We start from the raw sequence: 15,562 nt of genomic DNA, 5'->3' as shown, positions 1-15,562 counted from the left end.
AACATTCTGCTAGCATTCATCACAACTAGTGAAAACTAACATTCTGCTAGCATTCATCACAACTAGTGAAAACTAACATTCTGCTAGCATTCATCACAACTAGGAAAACTAACATTCTGCTAGCATTCATCACAACTAGTGAAAACTAACATTCTGCTAGCATTCATCACAACTAGGGAAAACTAACATTCTGCTAGCATTCATCACAACTAGGAAAACTAACATTCTGCTAGCATTCATCACAACTAGGAAAACTAACATTCTGCTAGCATTCATCACAACTAGAAAAAAACTACATTCTGAAAACTAACATTCTGCTAGCATTCATCACAACTAGGAAAACTAACATTCTGCTAGCATTCATCACAACTAGTGAAAACTAACATTCTGCTAGCATTCATCACAACTAGGGAAAACTAACATTCTGCTAGCATTCATCACAACTAGGGAAAACTAACATTCTGCTAGCATTCATCACAACTAGGGAAAACTAACATTCTGCTAGCATTCATCACAACTAGGGAAAACTAACATTCTGCTAGCATTCATCACAACTAGGGAAAACTAACATTCTGCTAGCATTCATCACAACTAGGAAAACTAACATTCTGCTAGCATTCATCACAACTAGGGAAAATTAACATTCTGCTAGCATTCATCACAACTAGGGAAAACTAACATTCTGCTAGCATTCATCACAACTAGTGAAAACTAACATTCTGCTAGCATTCATCACAACTAGGGAAAACTAACATTCTGCTAGCATTCATCACAACTAGTGAAAACTAACATTCTGCTAGCATTTATCACAACTAGTGAAAACTAACATTCTGCTAGCATTCATCACAACTAGGCAAAACTAACATTCTGCTAGCATTCATCACAACTAGGGAAACTAACATTCTGCTAGCATTCATCACAACTAGGGAAAACTAACATTCTGCTAGCGTTTATCACAACTAGGGAAAACTAACATTCTGCTAGCATTCATCACAACTAGGGAGAACTAACATTCTGCTAGCATTCATCACAACTAGGGAAAACTAACATTCTGCTAGCATTCATCACAACTAGTGAAAACTAACATTCTGCTAGCATTTATCACAACTAGTGAAAACTAACATTCTGCTAGCATTCATCACAACTAGGGAAAACTAACATTCTGCTAGCATTCATCACAACTAGTGAAAACTAACATTCTGCTAGCATTCATCACAACTAGGGAAAACTAACATTCTGCTAGCATTCATCACAACTAGGGAAAACTAACATTCTGCTAGCATTCATCACAACTAGGGAAAACTAACATTCTGCTAGCATTCATCACAACTAGGGAAAACTAACATTCTGCTAGCATTCATCACAACTAGGAAAACTAACATTCTGCTAGCATTCATCACAACTAGTGAAAACTAACATTCTGCTAGCATTCATCACAACTAGTGAAAACTAACATTCTGCTAGCATTCATCACAACTAGGAAAACTAACATTCTGCTAGCATTCATCACAACTAGGGAAAACTAACATTCTGCTAGCATTCATCACAACTAGGAAAACTAACATTCTGCTAGCATCATCACAACTAGGGAAAACTAACATTCTGCTAGGGTTTGTATCACAACTAAAGTTGCATAAATAACAGTTTCTTTGTTAAAGCATTCATAACACAGAATAGCTGCTCCCTCAAATCATCACAACTAGAAAAATCCTTTATATTTTATTCAGCTGTATTCTAACATTGTCTTATCATCATACTATAAAATAATATCAAATACTATCAAATAAAATAATATTTTAAAAAAATATTAAATAACATGTCACTGGAGGCAAATCTTGTCTAGCATTCATAATTAATGAAAAAAAGTGCTAGCTCACAACCATTAAGGAAGATAACAGGGCCTAACATAAGGACAACTCAGAGTATGCAATTCCGTTCTTCTGAAATACACTACATTTTCTTCATATCATGTTGATTTAGACCTGTCTAAAATAAATAATGGATCTATTGTGATGGTGTATTCTGAAAATGGATTTGAGCTTTGACAGCTAGGCTACCTCTACCATTTTACGTTCACCCTCAAACCACTTCACATCAGGGTTTAGTGAGGAACACAAACAGAGAGAGAAAAGACCTGTCATTGACTCTCCTGTGAGGATATGAAGGATTCGGGTTACAGTGAGTCCACTCTACAGCTAGCTCTCTCTCTCTCTCTCTCATCTCTCTCTCTTCTGCTCATTCATCTCTCTCTCTCTCTCTCTTGTATCTCTCTGGATTCTGAGCTCTCTCTCTTCTCTCTCTCTCTTCATCTCTCTCTCTCACTTCCATCTCTCTCTGAGGGAAACGAGAGAGAAAAGACCTCATCTCTCTCTCTCTCTCTCTCTCTCTCTCTCTCTCTCTCTCTCACACAGAGGGTGAAGTTGGCCGTTTAATGACGGCCGTAAATACATTCTTCTAGAAACTCTGCCTTTGGGCTCCTCAGGATGGAGGGAAAGAAACCTTTCGTTACAAAGATATTGTTCCTGCCAAAACGACAACATCAAAAGGCTGGATAATGAAACACGATATTTCTGTGATCCAAAACATTGTGAATGGTCCGTTAAAGAATAACCAACAGTTGTTGTTTTGTGACATCATGAAGGACGGTATAACTAAATAACTGTACATCTAAATGTTGTGGAACTTGTATGATTAAATATTGTGACTGTCACGCGGGACTAGGTGGATGCAGGAATCAGACGCAGAGAGAGAGAGAGTAACTGAGTAAAGTGCTTTACTCATGTCCAACAGTTGTTGTTTTGTGACATCATGAAGAACACAGAGAAATGAAGAGCAGAAACTGAGAGGTAGAGAAGAGAGAGAATAGAGAAGACAGGAAACAGGTGTAATGAGGAGGAAGTAGAACTCTGAGGAAAGAGAAGCAGAGAAGAGAGAGAATAGAGAAGACAGGAAACAGGTGTAATGAGGAGGAAGTAGAACTCTGAGGAAAGAGAAACAGAGAAGAGAGAATAGAGAAGACAGGAAACAGGTGTAATGAGGAGGAAGTAGAACTCTGAGGAAAGAGAAACAGAGAAGAGAGAATAGAGAAGACAGGAAACAGGTGTAATGAGGAGGAAGTAGTACTCTGAGGAAAGAGAAACAGAGAAGTGAGAGAATAGAGAAGACAGGAAACAGGTGTAATGAGGAGGAAGTAGAACTCTGAGGAAAGAGAAACAGAAGAGAGAGAATAGAGAAGACAGGAAACAGGTGTAATGAGGAGGAAGTAGAACTCTGAGGAAAGAGAAGCAGAGAAGAGAGAGAATAGAAGACAGGAAACAGGTGTAATGAGGAGGAAGTAGAACTCTGAGGAAAGAGAAGCAGAGAAGAGAGAGAATAGAGAAGACAGGGAACAGGTGTAATGAGGAGGAAGTAGAACTCTGAGGAAAGAGAAGCAGAGAAGAGAGAGAATAGAGAAGACAGGAAACAGGTGTAATGAGGAGGAAGTAGAACTCTGAGGAAAGAGAAGCAGAGAAGTGAGAGAATAGAGAAGACAGGAAACAGGTGTAATGAGGAGGAAGTAGAACTCTGAGGAAAGAGAAGCAGAGAAGAGAGAGAATAGAGAAGACAGGAAACAGGTGTAATGAGGAGGAAGTAGAACTCTGAGGAAAGAGAAACAGAGAAGAGAGAGAATAGAGAAGACAGGAAACAGGTGTAATGAGGAGGAAGTAGAACTCTGAGGAAAGAGAAACAGAGAAGAGAGAGAATAGAGAAGACAGGAAACAGGTGTAATGAGGAGGAAGTAGAACTCTGAGGAAAGAGAAACAGAGAAAGAGAGAATAGAAGACAGGAAACAGGTGTAATGAGGAGGAAGTAGAACTCTGAGGAAAGAGAAACAGAGAAGAGAGAGAATAGAAGACAGGAAACAGGTGTAATGAGGAGGAAGTAGAACTCTGAGGAAGAGAAACAGAAGAGAGAGAATAGAGAAGACAGGAAACAGGTGTAATGAGGAGGAAGTAGAACTCTGAGGAAAGGAAACAGAGAAGAGAGAGAATTGAGAAGACAGGAAACAGGTGTAATGAGGAGGAAGTAGAACTCTGAGGAAAGAGAAACAGAAAGAGAGAATAGAGAAGACAGGAAACAGGTGTAATGTGGAGGAAGTAGAACTCTGTGTTCTGACCTTGTCGGCCATGATCATGGAGGATCCCCCATACACCCCCAGGACAGGAAGTGATGTTTGAGAGGACAGGAAGTCCAGGATCTTAGATAGCTTCCTGGTGACCCATCAGCAAAGACAAGGCCATGGAGACACTTCTGAGGAAAGCAGCTCACACACCTGTTATCAAACACACAGGTAGGTGTTATATACAGGTAGATGTTATAACAGGTAGGTGTTATATACAGGTAGGTGTTATATACAGGTAGGTGTTATATACACAGGTAGGTGTTATATACAGGTAGGTGTTATATACAGGTAGGTGTTATATAGGTGTTATATACAGGTAGGTGTTATATACAGGTAGGTGTTATATACACAGGTAGGTGTTATACACACATGTAGGTGTTATATATAGGTAGGTGTTATATAGGTGTTATATACAGGTAGGTGTTATATACAGGTAGGTGTTATATACAGGTAGGTATTATATACAGGTAAGTGTTATATACACAGGTAGGTGTTAAATACAGGTAGGTGTTATATACAGGTAGGTGTTATATAGGTGTTATACACTGAGGTAGGTGTTATATACAGGTAGGTGTTATATACAGGTAGGTGTTATATACAGGTAGGTGTTATATACACAGGTAGGTGTTATATACAGGTAGGTGTTATATACAGGTAGGTGTTATATAGGTGTTATATACAGGTAGGTGTTATATACAGGTAGGTGTTATATACACAGGTAGGTGTTATACACACATGTAGGTGTTATATATAGGTAGGTGTTATATAGGTGTTATATACAGGTAGGTGTTATATACAGGTAGGTGTTATATACAGGTAGGTGTTATATACAGGTAAGTGTTATATACACAGGTAGGTGTTAAATACAGGTAGGTGTTATATACAGGTAGGTGTTATATACAGGTAGGTGTAGGTGTTATATACACAGGTAGGTGTTATATACACAGGTAGGTGTTATACACACATGTAGGTGTTATATATAGGTAGGTGTTATATAGGTGTTATATACAGGTAGGTGTTATATACAGGTAGGTGTTATATACAGGTAGGTGTTATATACAGGTAGGTGTTATACACAGGTAGGTGTTATATACAGGTAGGTGTTATATACAGGTAGGTGTTATATAGGTGTTATATACAGGTAGGTGTTATACACAGGTAGGTGTTATATACAGGTAGGTGTTATATACAGGTAGGTGTTATATACAGGTAGGTGTTATATACATGTAGGTGTTATATACAGGTAGGTGTTATACACAGGTAGGTGTTATATACAGGTAGGTGTTATATACAGGTAGGTGTTATATACAGGTAGGTGTTATATACAGGTAGGTGTTATATACAGGTAGGTGTTATATACAGGTAGGTGTTATATACAGGTAGGTGTTATACACAGGTAGGTGTTATATACACAGGTAGGTGTTATATACAGGTAGGTGTTATATACAGGTAGGTGTTATATACAGGTAGGTGTTATATACAGGTAGGTGTTATATACAGGTAGGTGTTATATACACAGGTAGGTGTTATACAGGTAGGTGTTATATAGGTGTTATATACAGGTAGGTGTTATATAGGTGTTATATACAGGTAGGTGTTATATACAGGTAGGTGTTATATACACAGGTAGGTGTTATACACAGGTAGGTGTTATATACACAGGTAGGTGTTATATACAGGTAGGTGTTATATACAGGTAGGTGTATATACAGGTAGGTGTTATATACAGGTAGGTGTTATATAGGTGTTATATACAGGTAGGTGTTATACACACAGGTAGGTGTTATATACACAGGTAGGTGTTATATACACAGGTAGGTGTTATACACAGGTAGGTGTTATACACAGGTAGGTGTTATATACAGGTAGGTGTTATATACAGGTAGGTGTTATACACACAGGTAGGTGTTATATACACAGGTAGGTGTTATACACAGGTAGGTGTTATATACAGGTAGGTGTTATATACACAGGTAGGTGTTATATACAGGTAGGTGTATATACAGGTAGGTGTTATATACAGGTAGGTGTTATATAGGTGTTATATACAGGTAGGTGTTATACACACAGGTAGGTGTTATATACACAGGTAGGTGTTATACACAGGTAGGTGTTATATACACAGGTAGGTGTTATACACAGGTAGGTGTTAGATACAGGTAGATGTTATATAGATGTTATATACACAGGTAGGTGTTATATAGATGTTATATACAGGTAGGTGTTATATAGATGTTATATACAGGTAGGTTTATATAGGTGTTATATACAGGTAGGTGTTATATACAGGTAGGTGTTATATAGGTGTTATATACAGGTAGGTGTTATACACACAGGTAGGTGTTATATACACAGGTAGGTGTTATACACAGGTAGGTGTTATATACAAAGGTAGGTGTTATATACAGGTAGGTGTTATATACAGGTAGGTGTTATATACAGGTAGGTGTTATTATACGGATAGGTGTTATATACAGGTAGGTGTTATATACACAGGTAGGTGTTATATACAGGTAGGTGTTATATACAGGTAGGTGTTATATACAGGTAGGTGTTATATACACAGGTAGGTGTTATATACAGGTAGGTGTTATATAGGTGTTATACACAGGTAGGTGTTATATACAGGTAGGTGTTATATACAGGTAGGTGTATACACAGGTAGGGTTTTATATACAGGTAGGTGTTATATACAGGTAGGTGTTATATACAGGTAGGTGTTATATACAGGTAGGTGTTATATACAGGTAGGTGTTATATACAGGTAGGTGTTATATAGGTGTTATATACAGGTAGGTGTTATATACAGGTAGGTGTTATATACAGGTAGGTGTTATATACAGGTAGGTGTTATATACGGGTAGGTGTTATATAGGTGTTATATACAGGTAGGTGTTATATACAGGTAGGTGTTATATACAGGTAGGTGTTATATAGGTGTTATATACAGGTAGGTGTTATATACAGGTAGGTGTTATAGGTAGGTGTTATATACAGGTAGGTGTATACACAGGTAGGTGTTATATACAGGTAGGTGTTATACACAGGTAGGTGTTATATACAGGTAGGTGTTATATACAGGTAGGTGTTATACACAGGTAGGTGTTATATACAGGTAGGTGTTATATAGAGGTAGGTGTTATATACAGGTATATACAGGTAGGTGTTATATACAGGTAGGTGTTATATACAGGTAGGTGTTATATAGGTGTTATATACAGGTAGGTGTTATATACAGGTAGGTGTTATATACAGGTAGGTGTTATACAGGTAGGTGTTATATACAGGTAGGTGTTATATACAGGTAGGTGTTATATACAGGTAGGTGTTATATAGGTGTTATACACAGGTAGGTGTTATATACAGGTAGGTGTTATATACAGGTAGGTGTTATATACACAGGTAGGTGTTATATAGGTGTTATATACAGGTAGGTGTTATATACAGGTAGGTGTTATATACAGGTAGGTGTTATAAACAGGTAGGTGTTATACACAGGTAGGTGTTATATACAGGTAGGTGTTATATACAGGTAGGTGTTATATACACAGGTAGGTGTTATATACACAGGTAGGTGTTATACAGGTAGGTGTTATACACAGGTAGGTGTTATATACAGGTAGGTTTATTAGGTGTTATACACAGGTAGGTTTATATACAGGTAGGTGTTATATACAGGTAGGTGTTATATACAGGTAGGTGTATATACACAGGTAGGTGTTATATACACAGGTAGGTGTTATATAGGTGTTATACACAGGTAGGTGTTATATACAGGTAGGTGTTATATACAGGTAGGTGTTATATAGGTGTATACACAGGTAGGTGTTATATACAGGTAGGTGTTATATAGGTGTTATATACAGGTAGGTGTTATATACAGGTAGGTTTTATATAGGTGTTATATAGGTGTTATATACAGGTAGGTGTTATATACAGGTAGGTGTTATATACAGGTAGGTGTTATATACACAGGTAGGTGTTATATACACAGGTAGGTGTTAGGTGTTATATAGGTGTTATACACAGGTAGGTGTTATATACAGGTAGGTGTTATATACAGGTAGGTGTTATATAGGTGTTATACACAGGTAGGTGTTATATACAGGTAGGTGTTATATACAGGTAGGTGTTATATACAGGTAGGTGTTATATACAGGTAGGTGTTATATACAGGTAGGTGTTATATACAGGTAGGTGTTATATACAGGTAGGTGTTATATAGGTGTTATATACAGGTAGGTGTTATATACAGGTAGGTGTTATACACAGGTAGGTGTTATATAGGTAGGTGTAGGTGTTATATACGGGTAGGTGTTATATACAGGTAGGTGTTATACAGGTAGGTGTTATATACAGGTAGGTGTTATATACAGGTAGGTTTTATATACAGGTAGGTGGTATATAGGTGTTTATACAGGTAGGTGTTATATACAGGTAGGTTTTATATACAGGTAGGTGTTTATACAGGTAGGTGTTATATACAGGTAGGTGTAGGTGTTATATACAGGTAGGTGTTATATACAGGTAGGTGTTATATACAGGTAGGTGTTATATAGGTGTTATATACAGGTAGGTGTTATATACAGGTAGGTGTTATACACAGGTAGGTGTTATATACAGGTAGGTGTTATATAGAGGTAGGTGTTATATACAGGTAGGTGTTATACACAGGTAGGTGTTATATACAGGTAGGTGTTATATACACAGGTAGGTGTTATATACAGGTAGGTGTTATACACAGGTAGGTGTTATATACAGGTAGGTGTTATATACAGGTAGGTGTTATACACAGGTAGGTGTTATATACAGGTAGGTGTTATATACAGGTAGGTGTTATACACAGGTAGGTGTTATATACAGGTAGGTGTTATATACAGGTAGGTGTTATATACAGGTAGGTGTTATATGCAGGTAGGTGTTATATAGGTGTTATATACAGGTATGTATTATACACAGGTAGGTGTTATACACAGGTAGGTGTTATATACAGGTAGGTGTTATATACAGGTAGGTGTTATATAGATGTTATATACAGGTAGGTGTTATATAGGTGTTATACACAGGTAGGTGTTATATACAGGTAGGTGTTATACACAGGTAGGTGTTATATACAGGTAGGTGTTATATGCAGGTAGGTGTTATATAGGTGTTATATACAGGTAGGTGTTATATACACAGGTAGGTGTTATATACAGGTAGGTGTTATATAGATGTTATATACAGGTAGGTGTTATATACAGGTAGGTGTTATATACAGGTAGGTGTTATATAGGTGTTATATACAGGTAGGTGTTATATAGATGTTATATACAGGTAGGTGTTATATACAGGTAGGTGTTATATACAGGTAGGTGTTATATACAGGTAGGTTTTATATATGGTGTTATATACAGGTAGGTGTTATATACAGGTAGGTGTTATATAGGTGTTATATACAGGTAGGTGTTATATAGGTGTTATATACAGATAGGTGTTATATAGAGGTAATTAAAGTTATCCCACCTGCCCAACATTCTGGTTTGTAATCTACAGAACACCCCCCCCTACCTACCTGTGTGATGACAGTCTTTTGGTCTGTCTGGTTGATTCTCAGGGTGGTGACGGTCAGCTCCACAGGGTCGTCGTTCCGCCTCACCGGGATTATATCCTGGTCACTGATTGCCTCGTCTGACCCAAGATCACCCCCCACACTTAGCCCAGGTGGCTTCTGGGCCGCTGCTGGTACACTGATCTGGGAAAGCAGGGCTGGGAGGGTGAGGAGGACCCAGCCCAAACGGCCCATACTGGAACCCTGTAGAACACACAGTTACTGATCAGATTCCACATTCACCTGGAACCCTGTAGAACACACAGTTACTGATCAGATTCCACATTCACCTGGAACCCTGTAGAACACACAATTACTGATCAGATTCCAGATTCACCTGGAACCCTGTAGAACACACAGTTACTGATCAGATTCCAGATTCACCTGGAACCCTGTAGAACACACAGTTACTGATCAGATTCCACATTCACCTGGAACCCTGTAGAACACACAGTTACTGATCAGATTCCACATTCACCTGGAACCCTGTAGAACACACAGTTACTGATCAGATTCCAGATTCACCTGGAACCCTGTAGAACACACAGTTACTGATCAGATTCCACATTCACCTGGAACCCTGTAGAACACACAGTTACTGATCAGATTCCACATTCACCTGGAACCCTGTAGAACACACAGTTACTGATCAGATTCCACATTCACCTGGAACCCTGTAGAACACACAGTTACTGATCAGATTCCACATTCACCTGGAACCCTGTAGAACACACAGTTGCTGATCAGATTCCAGATTCACCTGGAACCCTGTAGAACACACAGTTACTGATCAGATTCCAGATTCACCTAGAACCCTGTAGAACACACAGTTACTGATCAGATTCCACATTCACCTGGAACCCTGTAGAACACACAGTTACTGATCAGATTCCACATTCACCTGGAACCCTGTAGAACACACAGTTACTAATCAGATTCCACATTCACCTGGAACCCTGTAGAACACACAGTTACTGATCAGATTCCACATTCACCTGGAACCCTGAAACACACAGGTAGGTGTTATATAGATGTTAGAACACACAGTTACTGATCAGATTCCAGATTCACCTGGAACCCTGTAGAACACACAGTTACTGATCAGATTCCAGATTCACCTGGAACCCTGTAGAACACACAGTTACTGATCAGATTCCAGATTCACCTGGAACCCTGTAGAACACACAGTTACTAATCAGATTCCACATTCACCTGGAACTCTGTAGAACACACAGTTACTAATCAGATTCCACATTCACCTGGAACCCTGTAGAACACACAGTTACTAATCAGATTCCAGTCAGTGGTGACCTTGGACAGGCAACAACTGTACACACACACACACACACACACACACACAGACAAAGACACACAGACAGACAGACAGACAGACAGACAGACAGACAGACAGACAGACAGACAGACAGACAGACAGACAGACAGACAGACAGACAGACAGACAGACAGACAGACAGACAGACAGACAGACTAGTATGTGGCATTCGATAGGTCATCCCTCCTAATCAATAGTAGCTTGGTGATTGGAGAAAGGGTAGATAAGTCATTGATTGATTGAGCCTGGCTCTGTGTGGTAGGTAGGTATTTGATTGATTGAGCATGGCTCTGTGAGGTAGGTAGGTATTTGATTGATTGAGCCTGGCTATGTGAGGTAGGTAGGTATTTGATTGATTGAGCCTGTGAGGTAGGTAGGTATTTGATTGATTAGCCAGGCTCTGTGAGGTAGGTAGGTATTTGATTGATTGAGCCTGGCTCTGTGAGGTAGGTAGGTATTTGATTGATTGAGCCTGGCTCTGTGAGGTAGGTAGGTATGTGAGGTAGGTGTATTTGATTGATGGAGCCTGGCTTTGTGAGGTAGGTAGGTATTTGATTGATTGAGCCTGGCTCTGTGAGGTAGGTAGGTATTTGATTGATTGAGCCTGGCTCTGTGAGGTAGGTAGGTATTTGATTGATTGAGCCTGGCTCTGTGAGGTAGGTAGGTATTTGATTGATTGAGCCTGGCTCTGTGAGGTGTAGGTGAGGTAGGTATTTGATTGATGGAGCCTGGCTCTGTGAGGTAGGTAGGTATTTGATTGATTGAGCCTGGCTCTGTGAGGTAGGTAGGTATTTGATTGATTGAGCCTGGCTCTGTGAGGTAGGTAGGTATTTGATTGATTGAGCCTGGCTCTGTGAGGTAGGTAGGTATTTGATTGATTGAGCCTGGCTCTGTGAGGTAGGTAGGTATTTGATTGATTGAGCCTGGCTCTGTGAGGTAGGTAGGTATTTGATTGATTGAGCCTGGCTCTGTGAGGTAGGTAGGTATTTGATTGATGGAGCCTGGCTCCATGCTCTCTCTCTCTCTCTTGCTCCCATTCTACCTTTCTCTCCTCTGTCTCTCTCTCTCTCTACAGTAACCCAGTAGACTGATCTCTGTCTGTCTCTCTACAGTAAGGTAGACTGTATCTTCTAAACCTTTCTCTCCTCTGTCTGACTCTCTCTACAGTAGGTAGACTGTATCTCTGTCTGTCTCCTACAGTAACCCAGTAGACTGTATCTCTGTCTGTCTGACTATCTCTACAGTAACCCAGTAGACTGTATCTCTGTCTGCTCTCTCTACAGTAACCCAGTAGACTGTATCTCTGTCTGTCTCTCTACAGTAACCCAGTAGAGTATCTCTGTCTGTCTCTCTCTACAGTAACCCAGTAGACTGTATCTCTGTCTGTTCTCTACAGTAACCCAGTAGACTGTATCACTGTCTGTCTCTCTCTACAGTAACCCAGTAGACTGTCTCTCTCTCTCTACAGTAACCCAGTAGACTGTATCTCTGTCTGTCTCTCTCTACAGTAACCCAGTAGACTGTATCTCTCTAAACCTTTCTCTCCCCTGTCTGTCTCTCTCTACAGTAACCCAGTAGACTGTATCTCTGTCTGTCTCTCTCTACAGTAACCCAGTAGACTGTATCTCTGTCTGTCTGACTCTCTCTACAGTAACCCAGTAGACTGTATCTGTCTGTCTGTCTCTCTACAGTAACCCAGTAGACTGTATCTCTGTCTGTCTCTCTCTACAGTAACCCAGTAGACTGTATCTCTGTCTGTCTCTCTCTACAGTAACCCAGTAGACTGTCTCTGTCTGTCTCTCTCTACAGTAACCCAGTAGACTGTATCTCTGTCTGTCTCTCTACAGTAACCCAGTAGACTGTATCTCTCTACAAACCTAGGTTCTCTCCCCTGTCTGTCTCCTCTACAGTAACCCAGTAGACTGTATCTCTGTCTGTCTCTCTCTACAGTAACCCAGTAGACTGTATCTCTGTCTGTCTCTCTCTACAGTAACCCAGTAGACGGTGTCTCTGTCTGTCTCTCTACAGTAACCCAGTAGACTGTATCTCTGTCTGTCTCTCTCTACAGTAACCCAGTAGACTGTATCTCTGTCTGTCTCTCTCTACAGTAACCCAGTAGACTGCATCTCTCTCTGTCTCTCCTCTGTCTGTCTCTCTACAGTAACCCAGTAGACTGTATCTCTGTCTGTCTCTCTCTACAGTAACCCAGTAGACTGTATCTCTCTAAACCTTTCTCTCCTCTGTCTGTCTCTCTCTACAGTAACCCAGTAGACTGTATCTCTGTCTGTCTCTCTCTACAGTAACCCAGTAGACAGTATCTCTATAAACCTTTCTCTCCTCTGTCTGTCTCTCTACAGTAACCCAGTAGACTGTATCTCTGTCTGTCTCTCTCTACAGTAACCCAGTAGACTGTATCTCTGTCTGTCTCTCTCTCTACAGTAACCCAGTAGACTGTATCTCTCTAAACCTTTCTCTCCTCTGTCTGTCTCTCTCTACAGTAACCCAGTAGACTGTATCTCTCTAAACCTTTCTCTCCTCTGTCTGTCTCTCTCTACAGTAACCCAGTAGACTGTATCTCTGTCTGTCTCTCTCTACAGTAACCCAGTAGACTGTATCTCTCTAAACCTTCTCTCTGTCTCTCCTCTGTCTGTCAGTGTTATCTCTCTACAGTAACCCAGTAGACTGTATCTCTGTCTGTCTCTCTCTACAGTAACCCAGTAGACTGTATCTCTCTAAACCTTTCACTCCTCTGTCTGTCTCTCTCTACAGTAACCCAGTAGACTGTATCTCTCTAAACCTTTCTCTCCTCTCTGTCTGTCTCTCTCTACAGTAACCCAGTAGACTGTATCTCTAAACCTTTCTCTGTCTGACTCTCTCTACAGTAACCCAGTAGACTGTATCTCTCTAAACCTTCTCTCCTCTGGCTGACTATCTATGAACAGTAACCTATAGTTTTCTGGTGAGAGACAGCTGTTAAACTAGTTGTATAGTAACTGTGGGGACAGATTGGGATCATTTATCATTCATTAAACTAGTTGTACAGTAACTGTTCCAGATTGGGAGATGAATCTTAATCTGTCTGACTCTTAATTAAATCAACCAGCTGAACAGAATGAATTGAATAATAATTTAATCCGTCCTCAATTAGCTGCCTGGTTATTAATGATCATTTATAGACCATCACAACTGTCTGGCTGTTAGACTGATATCAGTATTATAACCATCACACTGTCTGGCTGTTAGACTGATATCATATGGTATTATAGACCATCACAACTGTCTGGCTGTTAGACTGATATCATATGGTATTATAGACCATCACAACTGTCTGGCTGTTAGACTGATATCATACGGTATTATAGACCATCACAACTGTCTGGCTGTTAGACTGATATCATACGGTATTATAACCATCACAACTGTCTGGCTGTTAGACTGATATCATACGGTTTCTGACCATCACAACTGTCTGGCTGTTAGACTGATATATCGGTATTATAGACCATCAGTAGACCCATCACACTGTCTGGCTGTTAGACTGATATCTACGGTATTATAGACCATCACAACTGTCTGGCTGTTAGACTGATATCATATGGTATTATAACCATCACACTGTCTGGCTGTTAGACTGATATCATACGGTATTATAGACCATCACAACTGTCTGGCTGTTAGACTGATATACAGTATTATAGACCATCACACTGTTTGGCTGTTAGACTGATATCATCGGTATTATAGACCATCACAACTGTCTGGCTGTTCTGTATCATACGGTATTATAGACCATCACAACTGTCTGGCTGTTAGACTGATATCATACGGTATTATAGACCATCACAACTGTCTAGACCATCACAACTGTTTGGCTGTTAGACTGATATCATATGGTATTATAGACCATCACAACTGTCTGGCTGTTAGACTGATATCATACAGTATTATAGACCATCACAACTGTCTGGCTGTTAGACTGTATCTACGGTATTATAGTCACAACTGTCTGGCTGTTAGACTGATATCATATGGTATTATAGACCATCACAACTGTCTGGCTGTTAGACTGATATCATATGGTATTATAGACCATCACAACTGTCTGGCTGTTAGACTGATATCATACGGTATTATAGACCATCACAACTGTCTGGCTGTTAGTATATCATACGGTATTATAGACCATCAGAACTGTCTGGCTGTTAGACTGATATCATATGGTATTATAGACCATCACAACTGTCTGGCTGTTAGACTGATATCATATGGTATTATAGACCATCACAACTGTCTGGCTGTTAGACTGATATCATCTAGACCATCACAACTGTCTGGCTGTTAGACTGATATCATACGGTATTATAGACCATCACAACTGTCTGGCTGTTAGACTGATATCATACGGTATTATAGACCATCACAACTGTCTGGCTGTTAGACTGATATCATACGGTATTATAGACCATCACAACTGTCT

The 15,562-nt window shown here is 39.7% G+C and overlaps 1 protein-coding gene across 1 annotated transcript in view; it reads right to left on the bottom strand.

Moving 5' to 3' along the window:
- LOC115122263 (glutamate receptor ionotropic, NMDA 2A-like) overlaps positions 1-9,947 on the bottom strand; it is a 192,983-nt gene extending 183,036 nt beyond the window's left edge. The window contains 4 exon segments of the mRNA XM_065002173.1: positions 4,157-4,254; positions 4,257-4,290; positions 4,292-4,312; positions 9,717-9,947. Coding sequence (XP_064858245.1) covers positions 4,157-4,254; positions 4,257-4,290; positions 4,292-4,312; positions 9,717-9,947 — 384 coding nt within the window.
- Positions 9,948-15,562: the final 5,615 nt, after the last annotated feature.

The sequence above is a fragment of the Oncorhynchus nerka genome, linkage group LG15 (genome assembly GCF_034236695.1).
Source record: "Oncorhynchus nerka isolate Pitt River linkage group LG15, Oner_Uvic_2.0, whole genome shotgun sequence".
NCBI classification, from domain to species: domain Eukaryota; kingdom Metazoa; phylum Chordata; class Actinopteri; order Salmoniformes; family Salmonidae; genus Oncorhynchus; species Oncorhynchus nerka.
The sequence above is the reverse complement of the archived record's forward strand: the minus strand, read 5'-3'. Positions and strand labels throughout refer to the sequence as shown.